General features: G+C 50.8%; 3 protein-coding genes across 9 annotated transcripts in view; 1 reads left to right on the top strand and 2 right to left on the bottom strand.

Moving 5' to 3' along the window:
- Positions 1-462: 462 nt before the first annotated feature.
- On the bottom strand, positions 463-4261 carry nipa2 (NIPA magnesium transporter 2). Of its 2 annotated transcripts, none has more exons than XM_067229514.1 (6): positions 4114-4261; positions 3188-3418; positions 2468-2524; positions 2223-2313; positions 1693-1853; positions 463-1535 (listed from the first exon to the last, which is right to left on the bottom strand). In XM_067229514.1, the coding sequence occupies exons 2-6, from the start codon at positions 3324-3326 to the stop codon at positions 877-879; spliced, it is 1107 nt and encodes a 368-aa protein (XP_067085615.1). In that variant the 5' UTR covers positions 3327-3418; positions 4114-4261; the 3' UTR covers positions 463-876. The 2 variants fall into 2 exon arrangements, with proteins under 2 accessions (XP_067085615.1, XP_067085614.1); XM_067229513.1 differs by lacking the exon at positions 4114-4261 and adding an exon at positions 3565-3701.
- A 611-nt stretch (positions 4262-4872) lies between these two features.
- Positions 4873-10022, bottom strand: nipa1 (NIPA magnesium transporter 1). 6 transcript variants are annotated; one of them, XM_067230086.1, is made up of 5 exons: positions 9788-10022; positions 6488-6535; positions 6307-6397; positions 6061-6221; positions 4873-5658 (listed from the first exon to the last, which is right to left on the bottom strand). In XM_067230086.1, exons 1-5 carry the CDS (start codon positions 9801-9803, stop codon positions 5150-5152), a joined length of 825 nt encoding a protein of 274 aa, XP_067086187.1. In that variant the 5' UTR covers positions 9804-10022; the 3' UTR covers positions 4873-5149. The 6 variants fall into 6 exon arrangements, with proteins under 6 accessions (XP_067086187.1, XP_067086188.1, XP_067086190.1 ...); XM_067230087.1 differs by lacking the exon at positions 9788-10022 and adding an exon at positions 8583-8874; XM_067230089.1 differs by lacking the exon at positions 9788-10022 and adding an exon at positions 7403-7419.
- Positions 7901-25956, top strand: part of herc2 (HECT and RLD domain containing E3 ubiquitin protein ligase 2) — a 43825-nt gene continuing 25769 nt past the window's right edge. Inside the window, 36 exon segments of the mRNA XM_067230084.1 lie at positions 7901-7951; positions 8601-8710; positions 9639-9732; positions 9883-10014; positions 11620-11842; positions 12021-12121; positions 12655-12796; positions 12899-13003; positions 13190-13361; positions 13561-13734; positions 14614-14802; positions 15074-15225; positions 15609-15754; positions 15882-15995; positions 16262-16513; positions 16712-16905; positions 17287-17487; positions 17673-17901; positions 18108-18232; positions 18788-18966; positions 19185-19369; positions 19517-19672; positions 20321-20506; positions 20951-21124; positions 21448-21551; positions 21666-21816; positions 21938-22152; positions 22470-22602; positions 22772-22899; positions 23130-23219; positions 23221-23326; positions 23406-23542; positions 24160-24339; positions 24669-24805; positions 25147-25298; positions 25423-25614. Of these exon segments, the coding sequence (XP_067086185.1) occupies positions 8639-8710; positions 9639-9732; positions 9883-10014; positions 11620-11842; positions 12021-12121; positions 12655-12796; positions 12899-13003; positions 13190-13361; positions 13561-13734; positions 14614-14802; positions 15074-15225; positions 15609-15754; positions 15882-15995; positions 16262-16513; positions 16712-16905; positions 17287-17487; positions 17673-17901; positions 18108-18232; positions 18788-18966; positions 19185-19369; positions 19517-19672; positions 20321-20506; positions 20951-21124; positions 21448-21551; positions 21666-21816; positions 21938-22152; positions 22470-22602; positions 22772-22899; positions 23130-23219; positions 23221-23326; positions 23406-23542; positions 24160-24339; positions 24669-24805; positions 25147-25298; positions 25423-25614 (5422 nt within the window). The 5' untranslated portion in view covers positions 7901-7951; positions 8601-8638.

Consider the following 25956-nt stretch of genomic DNA (forward strand, 5'->3'; position numbering starts at 1 on the left):
CAATGCGAAAAGGTCAGTGGTGATATTCAACATATCTCACGCTCAAGCACAAGAACACTATTGAATCGCTAGACCAAAGAACCTTGTCTGCTTAATGGAAAATGAGGCCATTTTAAAAAAAACTAATCAGTCAATATAAATGATTCAGAGGATGAAGGCTGTGTGTGGCTGGAAGGCAGAGGAAGGGATGTGGAGAGGGAAAGGAGAAAGGGCTATACATAAATAACATCAACTGACACGCCATCCTGAGTACTTTGAGAACGTTTACCATCCATATGATGTCAGTACAGAAGTTCATATTTTACAGTAAACTAAAACGAATTTTTCAAATGAATTTCATTTGGCTCTTTGTGTGTTAGGTTCAGTTAGCCTTGCTCTTCAGCACCTCATATTTAAAAAAAGGCTTGTTGTATTTTTTGTCCTGTCTATATATATATATTTTTTACAAAAAATAAAAAAACAAAGTGTAGATTAATTTATTTGTAGAAAGAAACTGTAGTGCATGTATAAGCAGATCTCTGTACATGAAGTATAACAAAAGGTTTTCAAAAACTTATAGAACTACAAAGCTACATGGGAATGTGATGGAGAACAACCATGTAGTCAAGTCATATTCTGAGAAAATAAGGCAAATTAAAATGAAGTACAATCGATTGGTCCATCCAAGTTATTAACCACCTCCATTAGTGTTGATTGTCTTAAGTTTTTTTTCTTCTTCTTCAAATATACATGAAACGTCCACACACCAATGTAATGGTTCTGTTGTCCCTGGTGGGGGCGCTAGAGGTACCGGTACTTCCTGTCCCTAATGGAGGAGATTCAAATCTACTTCCTGTCCCTAAGGGGGTCGGCCACAGCTACATCCCCCTCCGGTCCCTAAGAGGAAGTCATCACGCCGTTTCTCCTGGAGAGGCTATCGAAGGGCAGGCCCACCTCCATGTCCTCCGTGGAGTCGCTTCGCAGCAGCAGCTCGTAGGGGCTGTGGGAGGCCAGGCCGTTGGGTGCGGAGGCGGCCGCCGCCGGCGTCCCCTTGTCGTCCTTCCTCATGGAGACGGCCAGGGAGGAGAGGCTGACGTTGATGTCTTTGAAGGCGTGCAGCAGAAAGATGCCCACGATGATGGTGAGGAAGCCGCCCAGCGTGCCGATGACGTCGGCCGAGCCCATGTGCTCCCACTCCTTGAAGAGGATGGCCGAGCACGTGAGCACCGAGGTGGTGAAGAACACGTAGTAGATGGGCGTCACCAGGGACGTGTTGAAGATGTCCAGGGCCTTGTTCAGGTAGTTGATCTGGGTGCTCACGCAGGCCACCAGGCCCAGCAGCAGGATCCAGAACAGGGGGTTTCCCACCACCGACACCCCGGCGATGGCCTCCTTGATGGCGATGCCCAGCCCCTTCACGCACGACACGGACAGCGCTCCGATCACCGAGCAGATGGTGATGTACACCATGATGTTGGTCTGGCCGTGGCGCGGGCCCACCACGAAGATGAAGATGAGAGCCACGATGATGACAAACGTGGCGAAGACCACGAACCCTACAGGGGGAATGAGCAAGAGGGTTTGGATTAGCCTGGCACAAGGTAAGGGTTAGGTCCCAGTAGTATCAGAAACATTGAGCCTGAAGTACCCAATCCTAAGATAAGGCAACCGAATATGATACTTTGTTCATCGCCACAGGTAAACCTCTCGTACCTGGGTCCACCAGCTTCTGAGCCATGTGCTCCAGCCGGCTGATCTCCTCCTCCTGGGGTGCGTGGATCACCATGGCGGTGGAGCCCAAGATGCTCAGCAGGCAGCCCAGCTTCCCGTGCAGGTTCAGACGCTCCGACAGGAAGTACGAGGACAGGACCGCGCTGCAACGACAAGGCCATGCTCAGAAATGCCACGCCCTGCTATGCCCACATTCGCAGTCCCCCCCCTCCTCCCCCTATTTGATGATACAGCTCCACCCAGCTCCCCATCAGGTTAGGTTGGAGTGGGTACGGAATTACGAAAATAGCCTCAATAACGGCGTAAGCTGTCTTTTCAAAGGCCTCTGGGATGTTGTTGTTGACGTACCACAGCTGCACTTCTTTATGCTCTAAACAATTTCCCCTTGACCTATAAATCCTTGTTTACTACATAGCCCTAGATCTCTTTTTACTTTAGTGGCAAAGCAGGGTTCAAACCCTATTTCCTGTTACAGTGATGGAGCAGAGCAGTTGTAACTTGGTTGGCAGTACCTCACTAGCACACTGAGGGCTCCCAGAGGGGTGACAAGGGTGGCAGGGGCGAAGGCGTAGGCAGCAAAGTTGGCAGCTTCTCCAGCTCCCACTGCGAGAAAATGTATATGATATACGGGATTAATGGCTTGCACATGACAGGAAGGTGATGGCTTTGAGGTAGCACGATTAAAAACAAGAGAGATGGAGATATGATATGATGATGGGTTCTTTCACAGCTCCTGTGTCGCAATTGCTTTACTTACTTGATAATAAACCGGCCCACCAAAGCCACTCCTTCAGATATGCATGACCTCCCTGACCTAGGAAAAAGGAAACATAACAATGCCTTTACAATGGGATAGGTGGGTATGACTCAATGGTACAGCATTTGACTTCAGATCAGTGGGCACAGGTTCAAATCCACTTCACCCAGCACTACATGTCACTTTGGATGAAAGCATCTGCTATGAACACTATTATTATTATTACAGTAAAAAGTGAAATGTCAAATCCTGTCATAAAATCTGTCTTTTGACAGTTAAATCTCGATTATGACTGAGGCGTTAACCTCTGAAATCACACCCATAAAGAGCTCAAATATAGCTAACAGAGTGCAATATGGAAGAACTTATGGTTACTGTATGACCATTAGCAACTTGAACTTAGACACTGCCTTGCCATATTACTTCATGTGTAAATAGGGGGTTAGGTGCAACTGCAACTTTTTTTAGAGCGGAATTTCGTCGATGACAAGTCAGACACACCCCACTTAAATCTTTTCTCAACCGCATGCAAAGCTGGACAAGCAAGAACTGAAAAATGAAGACGATTACGCCACTGAACCCTCCCACACCTGTCAGACAACTAAACCCGGTTTCAGTGTTGCTCAAGCTCTATTGTAACAGGCTGTTACTCAACTTTATAACAACTACAGCAACCTGGTATGTTATACTTGACGTTCAAATATTACACGTTAAAAGTACCTGCTCTCATGGACCCCTTCCTGGCCAGGCGAAGTAGCCCTTTCTTCTTGAGGATGAAGCTTCCACCGATGAAAATGCTTGAGCTAATGGCTAATCCCAGTCCGATATAGAAATCATACTTTCCCCGATCTTGACCCATAGTGAAGCTGGACGTGTTGGTGCTGTCCGTCACATTTATAACCAAGCACCGGAGCTGCTGACCCGAAGAGCAATTCTCACCAACCCAAGACCCTAAAAAAAAATCACAAACCATTCAATATAATTATATCTTAAGTTAAAGTAATATCATACACTACATTACATGTATGGTTGGCTATAAAGTACGTAATTATCTTAAATCTAACACAATCTTATTGGCAACAGTTTTTAAACCTTACCGTTCCTACATGTTGCATTTATTTTTGTATACCCATCCTCCCCCATCGCTGACTCCATCATAAACATTCAAGAGACACATTGAAACTGTCAACGTAGTCATGAAGGACACATACTAAACTACTCCGATCCGATACTGTACAACCTCCCACTTCCGCAGTCATCAAGTCAACAACTACCTTGTCAGGTTGTTCAATCTAACTAGCCTCAGGTCAGGAAGTGGCTGGCTTGTCAGGCCTGTTTGAGTTGTTGATACAATGCGAGTCAAACTAATATTGCCAGCTAATTAACTGGCGATCATTTCAACAAGCTAGTTAGCTAGCCTACCGTATATACGACAGATTGCTGTTTAAAGCTAACTGACTAGCAAAGTAACCTGCCAAGCTTGCTTGTTGGATGCTGCCGTTTAGCTGCCATGCTATAGCAAGCTACCTTCAGCTTACAGTAGGCACCTGACGTGGCTAAATAAGCCGTTAGCTACTTGCTAAAACATTGTCGCTTGACAGCCTACATTGTTTACACAAAATTCACATTTGCAGACAATTGTATACCTGCTGAAAGATTCCTGGGTTGTCCAATAGCCAAATGGGTGGTAGCTAATTAGCTATCTGGACTAGCTTCCTCCTGTTTTCATAGTGATCTTCACATTGTGGTAGCTAGCAACGATCCTGCTTGAAGGCAAGGTTGGCGATCAACACGATGAGGGCAATCCTCTCTGCGCATGCGATAGTCGACAGGACTACTAGCCAGCACGTTATACAACCACTGATATTCGATTAATGTGTCGAGACATTTACGATGAATTGAACTTTTAAGTATCAACTATTTAGATGCCGAGTGTTTCTGTCGATTATTCAACCTATTCCAAATGTAGTCTACTCCCAAAAGTGAGAGATTAGTCCTAAATGAAATGTTTCAAGGTAGTTCAGAATGTGTCTCAGAAATGAAAAAATGATGGATAGGCCTACAGACTGACTCAAGAAGTAATTTAGCTACGTTACCTCGTTGCACTTGCTTTCTCCATCGAGCAGGTTCTTCGTTGTGTGCCCATAAATGTATGCCCCAACCACCTGCTCTCAGCTCCTAGAATGACTCTGAATAATTCATATCAGCCTCAGTGTTTGTGTGTAAATAAGTAGGACTGAATCCCATGAGACAAACCTGTTCTGCAAAGCACTCATAGTATTGAAATACGACACATTTTTTATGGTACATACTTATAAAATGAAATGTTATTGTATTTAATGTTTCTTATTCAATTAGCAAGTAGTTCATCACACCTGATAACACAAATCACTATACCACAATGGTTAAGAAGCTTTAAACTGCATTTTATTTTTGGTTGGTTAATACAGTACCAAAACTGCAGGTAAGGTAAGGAAATTGAACACAGTTAAACAGTTCCGTATTAGGTGAATGTAAGTACCTCACATTTTACAAATAACATTTTTTTTTTTTGCAAGGCTTGAGGGACTTATTGAATACCTTGTTAAACCTGCTGCTATTGCAACCTGGACTTGGATAAGCAGAAGAAAATGGATGGATCTTTTATTTGAAATTCTGGTGTGAATTAGATTCAAACCCACATCAGTCCACTTTTGCTCTTCCCCCTGATTGCTTCCAGGTGAGCATAGCCCCCTGATCTATTCTAAGTAGAAGGACCCCTACTGACACTGTCGTGAGACCACACAGTATGCCGAAACAGTCCACTACACCAACTGCTGTCCATTCCTTGAAGAGAATCGCAGAGGCAACTATCACGGTCGACGTGAACGTCACGTAGTATATAGCTTCAAATATATTGGAGCTGAAGTTTTCCAGGGCCTTGTTGATGAAAGTGAACTGGATGAGGATGCTGACCGCCAACGTTCCCAGTAAACACGCAAAGAGAACAAGGGCCCTGCTACTCGAGGGCCCCTCGCTAAAGGCGTCCTGAGCGGCCAGACCTAGGCCTTTGCTACAGGGCACCGTGAAGCTTCCAAGGAGAGAGCATATGGCTACATACACCATGATGTTAGACGTGCCATGTATGGGGGCAATCCACCCAATCAGTACAACCAGCAGCAGGACCACCAAGGAGGCATATGTTAGAAACACTGCGTGAGGAGAAAAACATGGTATACTGTCAGCGTCAGCAGAATTTCAAGGCGAGATAACATTTGTTGAGTGTAATTGGATGTCTTCCGTGTGTACTTTCCCACAGTCTGTGTAACCATGACACCCTGTAAATGGGAGGGAGTCAGGTGGCTGAGCGGTTAAGGAATCGGGCTAGTAATTACAAGGTTTCCCGTTCGATTCCCGGCCGTGCCAATTGATGTTGTGTCCTTGGGCAAGGCACTTCACCCTAGTTGCCTCGGGGGAATGTACCTGTACGTACTGTAAGTCGCTCTGGATAAGAGCGTCTGCTTAACTGACTAAATGTAATGTAAATGTAAATGAGTGCACAAGGAATGTGAACCAGGAAAGACTAAATCTGAACACAAGGGGCTTAAACACACCTGGATCTGACAGTCTCTCCTCCAGCTCCACTCTAGATGTCACACTCTCTGACTTCGGGGAATGAATGATAAGCACGATTGAGCCACAACAACATAGCACACAGCCAAGCTTTCCCAGGATATTCAGATGCTCCTGAAGAATAAAGGAAGCCAACACAGCCCTGCATCCAAAACACAAGAGTTTGAGTTGAGAATAGGCAGATTTAACAGCACAAATCATTTAAACTCAAATTATAATCTGCTCACCCAAACAGCACACCGAGGGCTCCTAGAGGTGTCACAATCACAGCGGGTGCTGCGTTATAGGCCAAGAAGTTACCAATCTGGCCAATGCTCACTGTACAGGATTTTCGAACAGTCAAATTAAGAACTCAAAGCTTTTTGACTTGTACTTAAATGTATAACATACAGATGGCGCCTTACTCACTTGAAAGTGTACCTCCCCACCACACTCCATCTTTCAAATATGAACCACCTAAAAAAGAAAAACAATTGTTGGTATGTTACACACCTTCCACTACGCTACGGTTACGTAAGTTTAACCTATTGTGTGTAACTGTGGGAATATTGCATTTAGTCATTTAGCAGACGCTCTTATCCAGAGCGACTTTCAGTAAGTACTGTAATATTGACGGATGATGGTGCTTGAATTGTAAACTAATTAAACCTTTATATGCTAATTTAATCACATGACGCTATTAAGGACCACTCACTGGTTTAATACTTCTGTCAGGATATGTAAAGTTATTATAGTGAGCAAAGAAATATTTTTTTTCGGCAATATCGGCCTATTTAGAGTGTGAGGGGAGCAGCACAGCTAAAACTTGGGTATCATTTAGATCTAAACAGTCGTATGATAGTAGTACTTTAGGCTATAGGTTACATACCCAAGAAACCGATAATACATTAAAAGTTAGCTAGACGTTCTAGTTTCACAGCTATCACAGACGCCGTCCAAGAAGAAACCTGAATTAGATATTCGGCACTAAGTGCTATAGCTAAGAAAAGTTGGTGTAGTTAGCTATTTTCATTAGTCATTTCACCTTAATGTTGATCGTATCGACCTTCCTCTAACATATTGTGATGTATTTTCTAAGCTACCTCTAGCACGTGCTCGCAATATTCCTTTCTTTTGAAGCACAAACGTTGATCCATTAATAAAGCTGGATATCACAGCAATCCAGATCCCGGCTGGTAGCGAAGTTCCTATTTCTACAGCCATTGTAGCCGTATGTTAATCATTTGTGTTTACACCGGATATTGCATTGAACCAGCCGTAATTGTAATATTCAACCATTTATGTTCTGCTATAACACTGCAAAGCAAGTTTTTATAAACTCACGATGGTCAAAATGGAGTAAGTGAAATAGAAGGAAGATTCGACTGTTCACCGCAGGTCTGTAAGGGCGGTGGCTTGAGTGCGCCCTCCATTGGTTAATGTTGTCTGACCCATCAGAATAATATGGTCTGACCGCCCCATCAGATTCAACACTATGAACGTGGACTTATTTATGGTGATGTACAATTTGCAATAATGATTTAAAAAAAAAGTTTGTCATTGGCCAATGATGATGATGACGAGGCAGGATTGCAATGGGTGTCTATCGGTGGGGTTAATTGACTACCTATGTCTGGACATATAATATGATTCAATACATCCATAAATATAATGGTTTTAGTAATCAAATAATCTGATATGAAATGCACGCATAAAGTATGGACCAATTAAACTACGTCATCTGTTTCCATGCTTCGTGCCTCTCTGTGTGTGAGTCTCTCGTGCCTTGGCTGTTCGACTTGTCAATCATTCAGTCCAACATGGACGACTTTGTAATGCAGCAGAGCCAGTGCTAGGACTGAAGATACGACAACAGAATACGAAAACCCATAGGTAATGAACATATTTTGCAATTTGTCATCAATAGAAACTTGATGCAAGCGTCATATTACATATTTAAACGTAATACCTTCTTTCCGTTCAACCTGTCACAGCTCGCCAGCTATCTGGCTGGTACTGTAGCTTGACTGTGTTGCTGCATCATTTGTGGTGTGGTTTGGATGTGCAGACTAGCCAGCCATAGCTAATGTTAGCTTGCTAGCTACAGTAGCTAACGCTGGATAGATGGAGCAGTGTTAATAACACCGTTCGCTAGCTAGTCAATATGCTGTTTGTGTAGCCAGTTGGTTTCGAAGCTGTGGTTGTTTTTTTTGCGGAGGATAACATCTGCAGTTTGCGTGAGTCATTAATTTTAAAGATGACTGTATTAGCTAAATAGCTAGATAGCTATGTTGGCCCAATTCACATAGCTCCCTAGCCGGCCAGTTGCATAGCTATAAGCGTATCTTATTCCAAGCTAACATTTTGTGAAATAGCTTGTTACCAACTGCAGTCGCTTAATTATGTGATGATTGTGCTTAATACTCCGTTCACACACTACTACATGGGTCATGTTCTTCCCTTGCCCCCTAAGATACCTGACTTATCATAGCCAACTAACTAGGTCTGTTGACACAAATCTCACCCAGCGTTCTTTAAACAGGGTCGGCTGCTGTTGCAGCCAGGAGAGAGGAGGTAAAGATGCCTTCTCCGTCATTTACCCTCGATGCCCAGCTAAGATTTCATGACAAATGGCTGAAGATAGACTTGCAGGTAAGTGGTCCTACTGTCGCAGGGAGACCCTTTCTACGCAGCTGTTGTAAAATTAAACCGACAGGATACTTGATGTTCTTACGACAGGATACTTGGTGTTCTTACGACAGACTACTGTTCTTACTCGAAGTACATTCTGGGAATGTGAGTGAGCTAAAGAACATGAAAGTTAATGTCACCCCCATCCATTGGTTGAGATTTCTAGACAGAACCGGCTTTGTTGTAAGGAGGGCAATCCGTTTTTCTCAAAGTGTGGTTTATCTGCTAAGTGAGATTATTTGTCTGTGTGTTTGTTTGTGTGTTTGCTTTAAGATACTCGACCTAGTATTGCACAAGAATTCGGATACATGCATGTTGCCAAAATTAGCCCGCTCTCAGTCTCGATGCTGTCTAATGACAGGTCTCTACCTCCTTGCCCTACACATAGGTGTTGCACGTCTGGTGTCATGTTTATTTTGCCATGTTATTGACATTTGAAACCTGCATCTCTGGAAAGTACTTTTTGTAACTTGTTAGTCTATACAAGCATTTCTGTGGCAACAGAAGCCTAGGGTGTATATCTGTCCATGTTGTTGTTGTTGTATTTATGTGGGTGTAATAAATGTACTGCCCCTAAAGTTAGTTGCAGGTTTCCAGACTTGAAGTATGTTCACAGACAAGATCAACATGTTTTAGGATATAGGAAGCTGAAAGTTTCGGGGCCACAATAGGGGGATTGATTAGCATTAGTCCAAAGTTAACGCTGTATGAGGAACATTGTTATTTCTTCTTCTGTTCTGTAGCATTAAGAGGCCCATTAAGTAGAATGCAGTAATGTTGCGTTACGTGATTTGAACGAGAGATCACGTCAGCGGTCCACCAAGACAGCTTTTTAAAAAGGCCGTAGTCTCCTTCCTGTGCTACACATCTGAATATTTGTCTCTGGCAGCGAGCCTTCTCTCCAGAGGGCCTGAGCGAGATGTGGAACGAGATGGTGAAGGATGAGGAGATCACCTTCAACGGAGAAGAGGCAGCCCACCTAGGTACACACAAGCCAAAACCTTTTTGCGACACATCTGGATCCGTGAGATCACCCACCCAAGCGAGAATCCATCTTCGCCAAGGCCTCGCCCTCGGGGGTGGAGGGAGGGAGGTTCTAACAGTCCTCGTGTTGTTTTTCCCCACTTCTCCAGAAGACTGCACGGACTGCTTCGCCACACAGAAGAAGGAGGAGTCTAACGACAAGGAGAAGAAGGAGGAGGAGGAGACTTCCACGTCGGTCCATCACTCCATCATCGAGACGTGGGACTGGGGCCGGCAACCAGGTGAGAGAGGGTTCCTGCCCGCCTCACCGCTGAGGGTGCTGAGGGCTGCTCTGTGCCTCACAGCACAGAGCAGCTCACATGACCTTCCTCTGTTTATTTTTAAACGCACATATACACACACACTGGAGAAATATTGACGTGCATGACAACTGTGAAAATGTCTGCAGCACACACAAACATCTTAAAAATGCTAACACTTTTATACAGCTTCACCAATAAAAATATAAATAGATCTATTTATTTATTACATTTTCATGTCAGAAAGTGTGCCTAAGACTTATTAGTAAGTTTCCTAAATGTTTTTTGGTATTTGGCCTGTTAACATTTGGGCCCTCCAGGAGTGCTGAGCTCTGCTATTGTTGTTGTTTTTGGACCTAAGATCCACCTGTCCTGTAAACACGCAGCCCACAGGGTCCTACAGCAGTGGTTTCAAGGCTGCTGGCAGCAGCCACATGGATTAGCCGTGTCTATATGAGTCTGAGATATTAGAATACCGACCCTTTCAACACACTGGCCTCCATCGGAGTTGGCTTCTCTCGGCGTGTTTGCGTGTTCTCTTCTGCGGGTGTGTGCGTGAGGTGTGTAGAGAATCAAGTGACCACGCTAACTTGTCTGTAGATCAGGGCGGTTATTTTTACCCCAGTGTGGCGGTAGTGTGGGTCGCCCTCTTTTAACACCTGCCCCCTGGTGTGGGCAGGGTGGTGCAGTGTGCCCCAGACTGTGTTGGGTGGGGCTGTGCTGTTGGTGGCGGCTGGCTGGAGGCGATAAGCACATGGAGCTGGCGGGAGCTTCAGTGTGATTGGTCCAATCACACATTGGGCCTGTGCCCACTCTCTCACACATGGCCTGGAGGTCACATGGCCTAGAGGTCACATGTTTATGACTCCTTTTGTGCGTATATGTAATGGTGCACATTTGTCTGTCCACAAGGTACTGGATAGAGTGGGTGTAATTGGATTACGTTCACACTTAAGTGCCTTATCATGGAGACTCAGATTTCAGGCCTCTAGCCCACTTCCGGCTTCCTGGTCCAGTGATTAGAAGTGTCTAGATAACCGCCTCTAGCGTGTAACTAGATGCACTATAGAGAAACCCCTTTAAAAAAATCTTCTTTTTTTTTTTAAAGAAATGTGTATGCCGGCATTCACCCTTTTAAGGCCTAGCTGGAGTCATCATCTGTGCTCCAAACAATCTGTCTAAATGTCCGCAGGGCAGCTAAGGGCAGGTGGTTTGTGGAGCGCTGCTTGCATCCCTCTGGGCTGTGGAAAGAGCTAGCCTGTCTGGCTTAAGCTTAAGTGGATTTCACGTCGGCTATTTTGGCCTGTCATGTCTTCCTCACAGTGATGACATTTATAGGCCTGCGCCCCGGCGTTTCACGCTGATTGGGCAGCAGCAGCGTGGGCGGGGCCAGGCCCGGTCGAAAACCTGCAGAACATCACAGCTGAAAAGCTGACGATTGTGTAAAGTCTTTTTATTTAATTTTTTTATTCAGCTAAAATGTAGGTCGTATGTATTGATGTGCAATTGTCTGACATGCTCACAAACGTGCTCACTGCCTTGACTGTGTGTGTGTGTATGACTGTGTATGCTTGCCTGTGTGTGTAGACGAGAACGAGCTGAAGGAGTGCCTGATGGTTCTGGTGGACGACCAGCAGAAGCTGTCTGCCCAGACGGCCAAGAGCACGCTGTCTGCCCTGCGTCTGCGCCAGCGCCTGGTCATCCTGGAGCGCTACCTCATCTCCCTCAGCCACAGCGTCATGGAGGAGAAGTACAAGTTCCGCTGGAAGTTCCCCGCCACCCCCCCGCAGCCCGCCGTCGACAACAAGAGGTACGGGGGCCCGAGTCACCGCCAGGCTCTCCCTACCGTGTCTCACGTGATCCAATGTTCAACACTTCTGGGTTTTTTTTTAATCTCGTTTGGGTTGTTGTTCATATTGACTTGCTTATTCAAGAGGTCTAAGTCAAGTGTGTGTGTGTGGTGTGTGTGTGTGCGTGCATGTGTGCAGCCCCCGTCCTGTCAGTAAGAGTGTGGAGGGCCTGGCCAGGGTGGGCTCCAGGGCTGCGTTGTCCTTTGCGTTCGCCTTCCTCCGAAGAGCCTGGAGGTCAGGTAAGATACTGCCAGCTCTGTCGTTCTCCTCCTCTCTCTCTCTCTCTCTCGACCCCCTCTCGACCCCCTCTCTTCTCACTTAGACGTTTTCAGTGAACCCGCAAGGTGAATTTAACAACCAGTTTTTTCTTGCTCCATTCATGATTAAATGGCAGGGCCCTGGATCATGAAATGCATGACGAGGTTTTAAAGGAACACAAGTGTTTCTGGTAGTAGTCGGTAGGCCCCCACATCAAGCTCTCTGTCCGTGTAGCTCTCAGCATCTCCCTCAGATGTGACGACATCTAACGGTTCTTCTCACACCCCCTGGATGAACATTTCTGAGGACCCTAACACGGTCTGGAGTCACAGATGGGTCATCCACACACAAGCACACACGGTTATGAAGGGTCCTATTTGCACGCAGTCCCGAACGGTCACACGCGCATGAGTAGCCATCAACGGGCTCGCGTCCAGAGCGGTCGCGACGCTCATCGCTGCCGTACGGCGAGTTGCCATTCAACATCCGTCAGTGACCACGTTCTGACCCGCAGGAGACGACGCGGACCTGTGCAGCGAGCTACTGCAGGAGTCTCTGGACGCCCTGCGCGCCCTCCCAGAGGCCACCCTGTTTGACGAGCGGACCGTGTCGTCCGTGTGGCTGGAGGTGGTGGAGAGGGCCACCAAGTTCCTCAGGTGAGTCAGCCTCGTCTCTCGTTACGGCCCCCTGCCCCCCCCCCCCCCCCCATGCTGGTTTGGGATGCTGACCGCGGCTCTCCGCTGTGTCTCGTTCGACAGCGACGTGCACGGGAGCGCCAGCTCCAAAAGCAACATTCCCCTGCAGGATCAGCACCTGGCCCTGGCCATCCTGCTGGAGCTGGCTGTGCAGAGGGGCACCCTCAGGTACGCCCCGACACTCGAACCAAACTGCCTTTTTTGTATTCTCCCAGCCCTTCCCGCAAGGTGAATGTGGCAGGGCTATGGACAAATGCCCTGAACCCTGCTCACCCACCTCCCCCCCCCCCCCCCCCCCATGTGACTTCCCCTCCAACTCTAACGCCCCGCCCCCTCCGGTCTCCTCCCCTCCAGTCAGCTCCTCTCCGCCGTGCTCCTGCTCCTGCGTCTGTGGGACAGCGGCACCCGGGAGATGGACAACGAGCGCTCCACCCAGGGCACCAGCGCCCCCCTGCTGCCCCTGCTGCAGCGCCTGCAGAGCATCTACAGCACCAAGGACGAGCCGGTCCCCCAGGAGGAGGGAGAGGTGAGGCCCCGCCCCGGCCGTGTTCCTAGAACTCAGGCTGGGCTGTGCTCTGATTGGCTGTGCTCTATAACAAAAGGGCTGAGGTGGTCACATTCCGAGGCATTCTAGAATGAAGGCTCTCTGGTCTTTGCGACGGACCTCTGCTATCTCCAGGACGACGATGATACCCCCCTCATGGTTTCCTCCTCCGCCCCTCCAGATTCTCTCCGCTCCGCTCAGCCCCAACGAGAGCTTCCTGCGCTACCTGACCCTGCCGCAGGACAACGACCTGGCCATCGACCTGCGGCAGACGGCCGTGGTCATCATGGCCCACCTGGACCGCCTGGCCTCCCCCTGCAGCCCTCCTCAGTGCAGCTCTCCCACCTCACACAAGGTACCAGACCTCCACAGGACCCCTCCCCACCTCAGTCTCCCCACGGCAGGGCCTCACCCCTGGGGTTCAGGATCCTTCCTGAGCCCCAGCACTTTTAGAAATGGTTCACGTTAGACCTGGTGTCAAAGATTTGTTGTGTTTTTGACGGAGGACCTAGAAGTCACACAGATTTCTGTTTTCTCTGCCCCTTCTGTTCTGTTGGAGGATCATGGATTCATGCAGGTAATTAGCCCCTCTAAGACTTCCTGTTCCCTGCATGACTCTCCCCTGCATCAGCGCTTCATTGGATGACTTCCACCATGCCCTGGGGAGGAGCTGGGTGGGAGTGTAGTTTGCAAAGTTGTAGGCCTACATTGAAAGGTGGCAGGGCTGCATTTATTATTCAGATGTTAACTGATCAAATACATATCGAAAATACTTAAAAATAGTCACGGCCGAGGTTTTCACTTTTTGACTTTGAAAGGAACTCGCTCGAAGGAGCTTGAGTTTTTCACTCGCTTTTGTAATGTAAATAAAGGTAGTTTTAAGATGGTCCCTGAAATACGACTGTGTTTCTGTTCGAACTGACGTGCTAAATCAGATGAAAGTAACGTAAAACACGCATGAATATAGTTTTTCCCTCCTTCTGATGGTTTTGGCTGCAGGGCATTGTATTCCTGGCTAATACATAGAAGATATCACAATCCTCCTTTGATGGCATTTGCATGCATATCTATGAATAACTTCAATGTTCTCCCTGCCTGCACCCAGCCCTCCTTCATGTCTTTGATATGGTCAGGTGGTTTATCCCTCTCCAGGCTAATACAGTACATTAACCCTTTCTCTGCTGTCCTCTCTCCTTCCCTCCTCCTCTGCCCCGCCCCTCCCCCTCCACCCCAGGGAAGCCTCCAGGAGGTGATTGGCTGGGGATTGCTGGGCTGGAAGCTGTACACCAATGTGAACGGCCCCAACGAGTGCAAGGCCCTGTCCAGCCTGGGGGTGACCCAGATCGTGTGCTCCGAGAAGGGCTTCCTCATCCTGGCCAGCAGTGGGGCCGTCTACACCCAGAACTACAAGTGCACCACTCTGGTACAGTCTCTGACGACTCACGGCTGGGATATTTTAGGACATTCATAACCGTTTTACTTTATAAAAAAATATATAATAATTCCCCCTGAGGCAGGTTGACTTAGGTGAAGTTATCTTTTGAAGCAACATATAAATAAGAGAAATACTATGAGCTATTCACTGTGAAGCCAGTCGCAAGTGCAGAATGACGCGCTGAAACATCGCATTTGGCGACTAAACGCTGATACCGCTGCCAGCTACTCTGAACTAACAAGTTGTTGTGTTGCTGCAGGCCCCCATGCTGGTCCACGCCCTGACCTCCAGGAAGATCCTGAAGCTCGCCGCACACCCCGACGGCCAGCACTACCTGTCCCTGTCCACCAACGGAGAGGTGTTCTCCTGGGGCTGTGGAGACGGAGGCCGCCTGGGACACGGGGACACCACGTACGTTAGCCCGCTCGCTAGCTAGCTGGCTAGCTCCACAGACAGCAACACCTGCTCGCTAGCTAGCTGGCTAGCTCCACAGACAGCAACACCTGCTCGCTAGCTAGCTGGCTAGCTCCACAGACAGCAACACCTGCTCGCTAGTTAGCTGGCTAGCTCCACAGACAGCAACACCTCCTCGCTAGCTAGCTACCTAGCTCCACAGACAGCAACACCTGCTAGCTAGCTAGCTCCTCCACAGAAAACTACCTTTGAGCATTTGTCTGTTTGCATGTTCGAATCCCCATCTTTAAGTCGTTTTGGAGGAAAGTAAATAACTTGTTATTAATTTTTTTTCCCTTCCAACCCTAACCCTCTCCCATAACTCCCTCCCTCCCTCCCAGGTACCTGGAGGAGCCTACCTTGATCTCAGCCTTCACAGGGAAGCACGTGGTTCACATCGCCTGTGGGAGCACCTACAGCGCCGCCATCACAGCGGACGGAGAGCTGTACACCTGGGGGCGGGGCAACTACGGCCGGCTGGGCCACGGTAAGACCACCCCCCTCAACAACAACAACAACAACATTTACGATTCCATCCCTGTCAGCAGCCCAGAGTCTCTGGTGATGCGATTGGCTGTGTCCTCAAGGTCCTGTTCTCTCGGCTCCTCTGATAGGCTCCAGCGAGGACCAGACCACGCCCATGCTGGTGACGGCTCTGAAGGGGCTGAAGGTGTTGGATGTGGCGTGTGGGAGCGGGGATGCCCAGACTCTCGCTGTGACGGAGAACGGTGAGAGAGAGAGGCAGTCTATGGGACACCGCCAATTCTTTATTCATGTGTTGGCAAACACCCCTCTTGTCTAGACTACCAGACCTGCTGTCTCATTATCCCTCATGATTATCCTCAACTTGATGAGATTGCAAATAATTATATGTTTTATTAATATAGCCTACTCACTCATATACGCTTACGTATATACTTACATCCAAAAGCAACATCATAGTGCCATTCCTTACGACCCCCACCCTCTCCTCTCTAACCCCTCCCCCCCGCAGGTCAGGTGTGGTCCTGGGGGGACGGGGACTACGGCAAGCTGGGCCGGGGCGGCAGCGACGGCTGCAAGACACCCAAGCTGCTGGAGAAGCTCCAGGACCTGGACACGGTCAGGGTGTTCTGCGGGAGCCAGTTCTCCGTGGCGCTCACCAAGGACGGCCAGGTGTACACCTGGGGGAAGGGGGACAACCAGCGGCTGGGCCACGGCACGGACGAGCACGTGCGCTACCCCAAGCTGCTGGAGAGCCTGCAGGGTCAGTCCTCGTCCTGCCTGGGCGGCCAACGCCTCGCCTCGTTTTGCACCGTGCATTAGAATGTTATTATGGTTACAAAAACTGTGAAAATTCAAACGACCTCGCCACAACATCAAAAAAAGAAGTAGAACTCAAATTTGCTCTCTCTCCCCCTCCCGTCTTTCCTCTCATCTCTCCCCTCCTGTCTCTCCCCCCCAGGTAAGAAGGTGGTGGACATGGGGGTGGGCTCCACTCACTGCCTGGCCCTCACCGAGGAGGGCGAGGTGCACAGCTGGGGCAGCAACGACAAGCTGCAGCACTTCGACACGCTGTTCTCCAATAAGAAGCAGCCCAAGGCTCTGCCTGGACTCAACTCCAAACACATCGTGGGCGTGTCCTGTGGGCCAGGCCAGGTGAGCAGAGCAGAGGAGGCTCTGATTGGCTACAGTGCCAGTTGTGAAAGTTCAGCTTCAGAAAATAGAAGTGCTGTAGACATATAAGCAGTATTGCAGTTGAGGTTGCATATGAAGTTTCCCCACTTCTCTGGACTACAGGAACACACACTATTGACTATTTACTCAAGTTATTTACAAAATAACTTTTGAAATACCAGTGTACCATTTCAGCAGATTATGACGTTATTAAATACTGTTTATAGAAGAGGCGAATGTGCAGGTGTTACTGTAAGTCATCACTACACAATTGTATATAACTGCTGCCAGACAGAGCTGTTATAACATGACTCTCTCTCTCTCTCCCTCTCTCCTTCTCTCCCTCTTTCGTGGCTGCGTCAGAGTTTCGCCTGGTCCTCGTGCTCCGAGTGGTCGGTGGGGCAGCGCGTGCCCTTCGTGGTGGACGTGTGCCCCATGACCTTCGAGCAGCTGGACCTGCTGCTGCGGCAGGTGAGCGAGGGCATGGACGGCGGCTCGGACTGGCCCCCGCCGCAGGAGAAGGAGTGCATGGTGGTGGCCACCCTCAACCTGCTCCGGCTCCAGGTACGGACCGCGAGAAGCCCCGACAATTCAATTGTGAAGTGGCATCCACAAATCTTTGAAGACAGCTTTGAATGCGGTGTTGTCCCTTGCAAGCGTGTAACAGGTTGTTCCCCTTTAGTCCCCTGGTTCCCCCCCTGGTTCACCTCCTCCAGGTTGTGTAACCGGCTGTTCCCCTGCCTCCCCAGCTGCATGCTGCCATCAGTAACCAAGTGGACCCGGAGGAGCTGGGCCTGGGCCTGGGCAGCGTCCTGCTCAACAACCTGAAGCAGACGGTGGTGACGCTGGCCAGCAACGCCGGCGTGCTCAACACGGTCCAGACGGCGGCGCAGGCCGTGCTGCAGAGCGGCTGGTCGGTCCTGCTGCCCACCGCCGAGGAGAGAGCCAGGGCTCTGTCCTCCCTCCTGCCCAACGCAGGTGAGGCCTCCCCGGGGGGTGGGGGCCGGGGGGTGGGGGCCGGTCGTGGTCGATGGGAACGGTTGTTTTTTTTCTTTTCTTCTTCTGGTCTTTGGTGGAGTTGTGTGTGTGTGTGTGTGTGAGAGGGTATGGCTCTGTTTTTGATGGAAAGAGGTGTTAACATTTCACTGTGTGTTTGTCTTTGCTTGTGTGTGTGTCTCTTTCAGCGTCCGGCAACGAGATGAGCGTCAGCCCCGGCCGTCGCTTTATGATCGACCTGCTGGTCAGCAGCCTTATGGCCGACGGAGGTCTGGAGTCTGCCCTGAACGCAGCCATCACTGCCGAAATCCAGGTCAGCTCGCGTGTGTCAGACATCAGCCCAGCCGGGCCGGGTGGGGCTCCTCCCAAACCATCACTTATTCATGGGAAGCGCTCTCCGCCTGCCTGGGTAGAGCCAAGGGAAGCCTTGACTGACTGGGACCTCCTATGGGGAGTTCACAGTACAAGGTTGTGAGCCAAGCCCTTCAGGGTAGACCAGACTGGTTTGCAGGTCCACTGTCTTAGTATGGGGCCGTATAAGGACACCATATTACGACGCTTGATTTTTTTTAATGAAAGCTTCCTGGAGACGACTATTTTTAAAATACTTCAAACTTAAAATACTGAGTCATTAATGAAATAGGTGAGCGCCTGTCAGCCAGTGCCTAATTTAGGGCTTCTTGGGGCTCACTGGGGAGAATGCGTACCGCATGATCCGAAGGCCTAACCGCAGAGGCCCGGGTTTGATTCCGGCCTGGGCCATTAGCTATCTGTGCTCTTGTTCTCTCTCTCTCCTAAAACCAGACATGACTGTATGTCTTTGTGTCTCTGGTTCTCATGAGTTGTCTGCTCTCCCCTCCCCCTCCAGGACATCGAGGCTAAGAAGGAGGCTCAGAAGGAGAAGGAGATCGACGAGCAGGAGGCCAACGCCTCCAGCATGCAGCGCTGCCGCACGGCGCTGGACAAAGACCTCATCAACACGGGGATCTACGAGTCTGCAGGGAAGCAGAGCCTGCCCCTGGTGCAGCTGGTGCAGCAGCTGCTGAGGTACCTGCCCACGCTCGCTCTCAGGCCCTCCCCATCCTCTCTGTCTGTCTGTCTGTCTCTCTCTCTCTCTCTCTCTCTCTCTCTCTCTCTCTCTCTTTCCCTCTCCTCTCTGTCTCTCTCACCCTCCTCTCTGTCTCTCTCCCTCCCTCGTCTCTCTGTCTTTATCCCTCTTTCCATCCTCCCCCCCGCTGAGCTGACCCCACCCCTGTGGTCCGCAGGAACATAGCCTCCCAGACCATCGGCCGGCTGAAGGACGCGGCCAGGAGGATCTCCAGCTGCCTGGACGCGGAGAGCGTCAGCAAGGAGCGCTCGGCCTCGCTGGACCTTCTGCTGCGCTTCCAGAGGCTGCTGGTCAGCAAGCTGTACCTGGGGGTCGGAGGGACGGAGCACGTCAACGGCTACAGTGAGTCCTCAGGGTCTGAGAGGAGGACCTGGATACACGGGGGGCTGGAGAGACCCCTGATGGGGGTTCAGATGTCTCTTAAGATGGTTTATTATTCATGTTACCCACCCATTCCTCCTCTCTCCCCTCCCTCCCTCCCTCCTCTAGACCCAGAGCTCCTGGGAGTGGGCTCCCTGTTGAAGAAGTACATCTCCCTGCTGTGCACACACATCGGGGACATTCTGCCGGTGGCCACCAGCATCGCTTTCGCCGGACACCGCCACTTTGCCGAAGTTTCTCGTGTCATCGAGGGAGACCTCACCGGTGAGTCTCTGACGGGTGATAATGTCTCCCACTTGTCGTGCTGGTCAGTGATAATGTCTCCCACCTGTCCTGCTGGTCAGTGATAATGTCTCCCACCTGTCGTGCTGGTCAGTGATAATGTCTCCCACCTGTCGTGCTGGTCAGTGATAATGTCTCCCACCTGTCGTGCTGGTCAGTGATAATGTCTCCCACCTGTCGTGCTGGTCAGACATAATGTCTCCCACCTGTCGTGCTGGTCAGTGATAATGTCTCCCACCTGTCCTGCTGGTCAGTGATAATGTCTCCCACCTGTCGTGCTGGTCAGTGATAATGTCTCCCACCTGTCGTGCTGGTCAGTGATAATGTCTCCCACCTGTCCTGCTGGTCAGTGCTAATGTCTCCCACCTGTCGTGCTGGTCAGTGTTAATGTCTCCCACCTGTCCTGCTGGTCAGTGCTAATGTCTCCCACCTGTCCTGCTGGTCAGTGATAATGTCTCCCACCTGTCCTGCTGGTCAGTGATAATGTCTCCTACCTGTCCTGCTGGTCAGTGATAATGTCTCCCACCTGTCGTGCTGGTCAGTGATAATGTCTCCCACCTGTCCTGCTGGTCAGTGATAATGTCTCCCACCTGTCCTGCTGGTCAGTGCTAACGCTTCCTCTCCCTGCAGGCGTGCTCCTCCCAGAGCTGGTGGTGTCCATCGTGCTGCTGCTCACCATAGACGCCGGCCTGATGCAGGAGACGGGCTCCATCCCCCTGCTGGCCGGCCTGCTGGAACACCTGGACCGCTTCAACCACCTGGCGCCCGGACACGAGAGGGACGACAACGAGGACCTGGCCTGGCCGGGCATCATGGGTAAAGATCCCGAGGGGCCGGGCATTATGGGCAAAGATCCTGGGGGGCCGGGCATTATGGGTAAAGATCCCGGGGGGGGGGGGGGGGGGGGGGGGGGGATGAATGACAGTACTGCGATTCCGGGAAGGTGAATGGCTGGCTGAATGCTGGCTGAATGAATGAAATGGGATTGTGTTTTGGCGAGTGTAAGGTTGGTTTGTTTGACCCCTGGAACGTTGGTGCCTTTTACGAAATATAATGTATGATTCAAAATGACCTTGGTTACATACCATTTTAGTGTGGTACGGTTTAGAATGAAATGGAATTCTTGGGGGGGGGGGGGGGGGGTCAGACAAGGGTGCATGGAGGCAGCAGGGAGCCTCAGGGGGGCTGCATGTGAGCGTGGAGGGTTCCGGGCACAGCCATGGGTCTAGGATGAAAGCAGCTTGTGCTCTGCTGCGGCAGGCTCGTTCTTCACAGGCCAGAGCTCCAGGAACAACGAGGAGGTGTCCCTGATCCGCAAGGCCGACCTGGAGAACCACAACAAGGACGGGGGCTTCTGGACCGTCATCGAGGGCAAGGTGTTGTACGACATCCGAGACTTCCAGGCACAGTCGCTCACTGGGAACAGCATCCTGGGTGAGTTAGGGGAGAGGCTCTGAGATGCCCTAACCCAATATGGAAGCAAAGAAAACGAATGAAGGTCCTTTTTCAGCCTTCGGGTACCTTCACAGCGAATTATGTTACATTCAGTTCAGTGTTCATTTAACCTGGAGTGTTTATTGTAGTTGTAGAGTGCTTCTGTAGCTCCACTCTCATGAGACATGTACAGTCTCAGACGCTCACTCACTCCTGCTGTTAAATCAACACTTTGAAGCTTTCTGTGTTTGTAACTTCAAAATATTCCTATTTCAAAGTTCAGGTCTAACCAATAACCCCCCTCCCCCCTCCCCAACCCCCAGCCCAGTTTGCAGGGGGTGACCCTGTGATCGCGCTGGAAGCTGCTCTGCAGTTCGAGGACACCAGGGAGTCCATGCAGGCCTTCTGTGTGGGCCAGTACATGGAGGTGTGTGTCTCCTGTGGCTGCCCGACACATGTGAAATTACGGCATATTCTGTTTCTACAGCTTCTTTAATGCTGCATCCTGTGTGTGTGTGTGTGTGTGTGTGTGTGTTTCCAGCCTAACCAGGAAACGGTGACCACCCCAGACCTGAGCAGCCTGTCGTCTCCGCTGATCGACACGGAGAGGAACCTGGGCCTGCTCCTGGGCCTGCACGCCTCCTACCTGGCCGTGAGCACGCCCCTGGCGCCCATGGAGATAGAATGTGCCAGTGAGTTCCGGAGATCCTCCAAGAAAAAGTTTCAATTTTTTTTTTTTCTCACAATTCCAAGTCCCTCCTGTTGCCTAGGGAGACAACTCTGAAGCCCTCTCCTCTGCTCTCTCCCCTCCAGAATGGCTGAAGTCCTCCATCTTCTCCGGGGGCCTCCAGACCAGCCAGATCCACTACAACTACAACGAGGAGAAGGACGAGGACCACTGCAGCTCCCTGGGCTCCGGCCCGGCCGACAAGACCAAGCTGTCCTCCCGCAGGATCACCCTCAGCGACCACGCACAGCCCTTCCTCCAGGCCATCGCCGACAACACCACTCAGGACCACACTGTCAAGGTAGGGCCCCCCCCCCCCGCTCGACGAACACAAACGGCTTCTTGCAATCTCCATTGTGAGTGGACAGCTGGCGTTGTTTGAGTGGAGAGGGGACACGCACTCGCCCCTCTCCGCCACCTGAGCCTAAGACCACAGCTAATTTCTCTCTCTCTCTCTCTCTCTCTCTCTCTCTCTCTGTCTCTGTCTCTGTCTCTAACTCTCTGTCTCTGTGTCTCTGTCTCTGTCTCTAACTCTCTGTCTCTGTCTCTAACTCTCTCTCTCTGTCTCTCTCTGTCAACCCTTCTCTTGTGTGTTTCTGTGTGTGTGTTTCACCCCAGGACTTCCTATGCCAAATCGAGCGCTGCTGTAAGCAGTTCCACCTCATCACGCCCATCACCTTCCCCCCAGAGCACCCGGTGGAGGAGGTGGGCAGACTGCTGCTGTGCTGCCTGCTCAAGCACCAGGACCTGGGTAAGCTTCTTCTCTACTTTCTTCTCCTCTGCTTATCATCATGAATGCATCCTCAGATGTGGATTCACAGGCATGGAGTTGTTCTCTCAGCCAGAGCGTGTTTTCCCTTCAGTCTGTTTTGGTCTCACGGGCGATTGGCAGATCTCTGAACGTGATGTCTCTCTCCCAGGTCACATAGCCCTCTCACTGGTCCATCAATGTGCCTTGGGCGTGGACCAATCCAAGCAGAGGTCCCTCCCCAGATCGGTGATTGACGTGTGTCGCATGGTGTACCAGGCCAAGTGCTCTTTAATCAAGGTTGGTTTCACCCTCGTAACTTTTAACACCCCAGTGACAATATATAGATAGATAGATAGAATATACGATATCATAAAATAAACTTGGTAGTATATAGACAAAATGTGAATGTTACTTAGACAATGCAAATATTAAGCAAATGATATAGCTACAATGGGAATAATATGCAAATGAGATGAAGGCTAGCCAGGTATTCAGCCACTGACGTGCTTCCCCCGGGCCGGCCCCAGACCCACCAGGAGCAGGGCCGCTCCTACAAGGAGGTGTGCGCCCCCGTGATCGAGCGCCTGCGCTTCCTGTTCAACGAGCTGCGTCCGGCCCGTCAGCAACGACCTGTCCATCGTGTCCAAGCTGAAGCTGCTGGGGGCCCAGCCGCGCTGGAAGAGGATCACCCAGAAGCTCATCAGGGACCGCCGGAAAAAGAGAGGTACGGTGTCCCCGGGGGGGCATTCGAACCTCTGCGATTTGAACTCATCACTTAACGTTTACGTCCCGTGTTTTTCCAGTGCCGAAGAAGTCGGAATCAGCTGACGTCGAGGAGCCCAAACTGGAGAACGCAGGGACCAATGAGGAGGAGCTGTGCGTCCCGATAAGCCCCGCCCCCGCCGACCGGAAGTCGCCCACCAACAAGACGCCTCCCAAGGTCCTCCTCCATCCCTCTCTCTCCTCTCGCTCTCGGTGCCTGTGTCTGACACCACCAACTGCCACGGGCGTTTCTATTTTGACCACTATGTAAACAGCCCCCCCTGTGTGTCAGACCCTGTGTGTCGGACCCTGTGTGTCAGACCCTGTGTGTCAGACCCTGTGTGTCAGACCCTGTGTGTCAGACCCTGTGTGTCGGACCCTGTGTGTCGGACCCTGTGTGTCGGACCCTGTGTGTCAGACCCTGTGTGTCAGACCCTGTGTGTCGGACCCTGTGTGTCGGACCCTGTGTGTCAGACCCTGCATAATCCCTCCGCTGACCCCACAGTGATGGGTGGCCCCCCGGCTCACTCACTCTGTTGCACATGTCAGTTTGTTTTCTGGTCAGCTGATGGGAAGGATACGCTAAGTCTCGTGGTGTAACCCTGTTCCCAGTGTTGCGTCACTGGCATGCTGCCTGATGAGAGCTGTTGTCGGGTCGTTTTTTCTGACTGGCATCTTAATAACACGGTTGGTCAGTGGTGTAAATAGAGGGAAAAGTTAGTTGTATTTTTTTTTTAACTTCCTGTGTTTTTGTGTCTCTCTCCATGGGTCTGTGTGTGTGTGTGTGTGCTGTAGCAGGAGGATAGGTGGCAGCCCCTGCTGACCACCGTGGCCAGCGTGCAGAAGTACAAGTGGCTGAAGCACAGTGTCCAGGGCCTGTTCTCCACCTCCAGCCTCATGGGCACCATCGTGGAGTTTGCCCTGAAGGAGGAGCCCCTGGACGTGGAGAAGATGAGGAAGTGCCTCCTCAAACAGGTGAGGAGGACGGAGGGGGAGGAGCGGGTGGAGAGGGAGGGAGAGGCAGACAGGGAGGGAGAGAGAGAGGGGGAGAGGGAGGGAGGGAGGAAGAGACAGGGAGGGGGAGAGAGATTGGGGGGTGGTGGAGGGAAACAGAGAGGGAGAGAAAGGGGGGGGAAAGACAAAAGTGGGTGGACGGGAGAAAGGGAGAGTTAGCAGGAGTGTGACTGGGAAAAGGACTGTCAAAGGAGGGAGTTGAGCGAGACGAAAACGCCGTGAACCGGGCGTCACGCGGACGTGACCGGAACGTTCCGGACGCTCACCCCTGGTTCTCGCTTCCTCCGCAGCTGGAGCGCGCGGAGGTGAGGCTGGAGGGCATCGACACCATGCTGAAGCTGGCGTCCAAGAGCTTCCTCCTGCCCTCCGTCCAGTACAGCATGCTGTGTGGCTGGCAGAGGGTGGTGCCCGAGGGGACCAACATAGGGTACGTGGGCCCACACACACACCAGGCCAGGGTATAGCTTAGTGGTTAGAGCACTTTGAATACAGACCAAGAGGTTGCAGGTTCAAATCTCCCCTGTACCTTATGTCATGCTTTGGATAAAAGCGTTCTGCTTGACAGATGTATTTTTTATTATTACATGCAGGAAGTTGGGTTCAGTTTGTCTTGTTTTTAGTGTTTTCAGTCATGTTTTAGAGGATCTAGGCAAGATTTTCACATCCAGTAAAGCTCTAACCGTCGATAAAGAGCATATTTGAGCCTGTCTCTTGTGTGGGATTGTATTTGTTTGTAATTGTGACGCTTCCCATCATGCATCTCTCCAGGGAGCCGCTGTCTGACTGCCTGAAGGATGTAGACCTCATCCCCCCCTTTAACCGCATGCTGCTGGAGGTGACCTTCGGCAAGCTGTACTCCTGGGCCATCCAGAACGTGCGCACCATCCTGCTGGACGCCACCGCCCGCTTCAAAGAGCTGGGTGAGAGCCTCGCTGAAGTTAGGCCTGGAGACATGTGTTCCTCACCTGACCTCACCCCTCCCCTGACCTCCCCTGACCTCGTCTCCCCTCCCCTGACCTCGTCTCCCCTCCCTCCGTCCTCCAGGAGTTCAGCCGGTGCCCCTCCAGACCATCACCAACGAGAACCCTGCGGGGCCCAGCCTCGGCACCATCCCCCAGGCTCGCTTCCTGCTGGCCATGCTGCACATGCTGTCCCTGAAGCACGGGGCCAACAGCCTCAGCCTGCTGCTCAACTCTGGAACCCTGGCCCTCACCCAGAGCATCCTGCGGCTCATAGGTGAGGCCTGGGGGGGTCCACGCTCTCTGTGGGTGGAGGATGGAACTGGACCTGAGAAACGGAGTACTGAAGGAGGCCAGGAAGTAGAGGCTTGAAGTAGAGGCCGGGGGAGGGGACTAGAGGCTAGATGTACAGGCCTGGGGGGAGGGGGGAGTAGAGGCTAGATGGAGTATAAAATAAAGCAGGTGAGAGTGGCTCCAGCTCACTGCTGAAATATGAGGCCAGTATCCAACTGTTGAGAATTGAAATCAGAGATAGTTACAGGGCTGGTTACACAGATGGTTACAGGGCTGGTTACACAGATGGATACAGGGCTGGTTACACAGATGGTTACAGGGCTGG

Source organism: Osmerus mordax, chromosome 26 (genome assembly GCF_038355195.1).
Source record: "Osmerus mordax isolate fOsmMor3 chromosome 26, fOsmMor3.pri, whole genome shotgun sequence".
NCBI lineage: Eukaryota > Metazoa > Chordata > Actinopteri > Osmeriformes > Osmeridae > Osmerus > Osmerus mordax.

Coding starts and splice junctions, on each gene's coding strand:
- nipa2 (XM_067229513.1), bottom strand. CDS start 3,631: ATGTTTATGATGGAGTCAGCGATGGGGGAGGATGGGTATACAAAAATA. Junction 3,419..3,564: donor AAATGCAACATGTAGGAACG/GTAAGGTTTAAA, acceptor ATTTTTTTTTAG/GGTCTTGGGTTGGTGAGAAT. Junction 1,536..1,692: donor TCAGAAGCTGGTGGACCCAG/GTACGAGAGGTT, acceptor TTCCCCCTGTAG/GGTTCGTGGTCTTCGCCACG.
- nipa1 (XM_067230085.1), bottom strand. CDS start 7,282: ATGGCTGTAGAAATAGGAACTTCGCTACCAGCCGGGATCTGGATTGCT. Junction 6,398..6,487: donor GTGGGGAGGTACACTTTCAA/GTGAGTAAGGCG, acceptor AATCCTGTACAG/TGAGCATTGGCCAGATTGGT. Junction 5,659..6,060: donor GGAGAGACTGTCAGATCCAG/GTGTGTTTAAGC, acceptor CTCCTCACGCAG/TGTTTCTAACATATGCCTCC.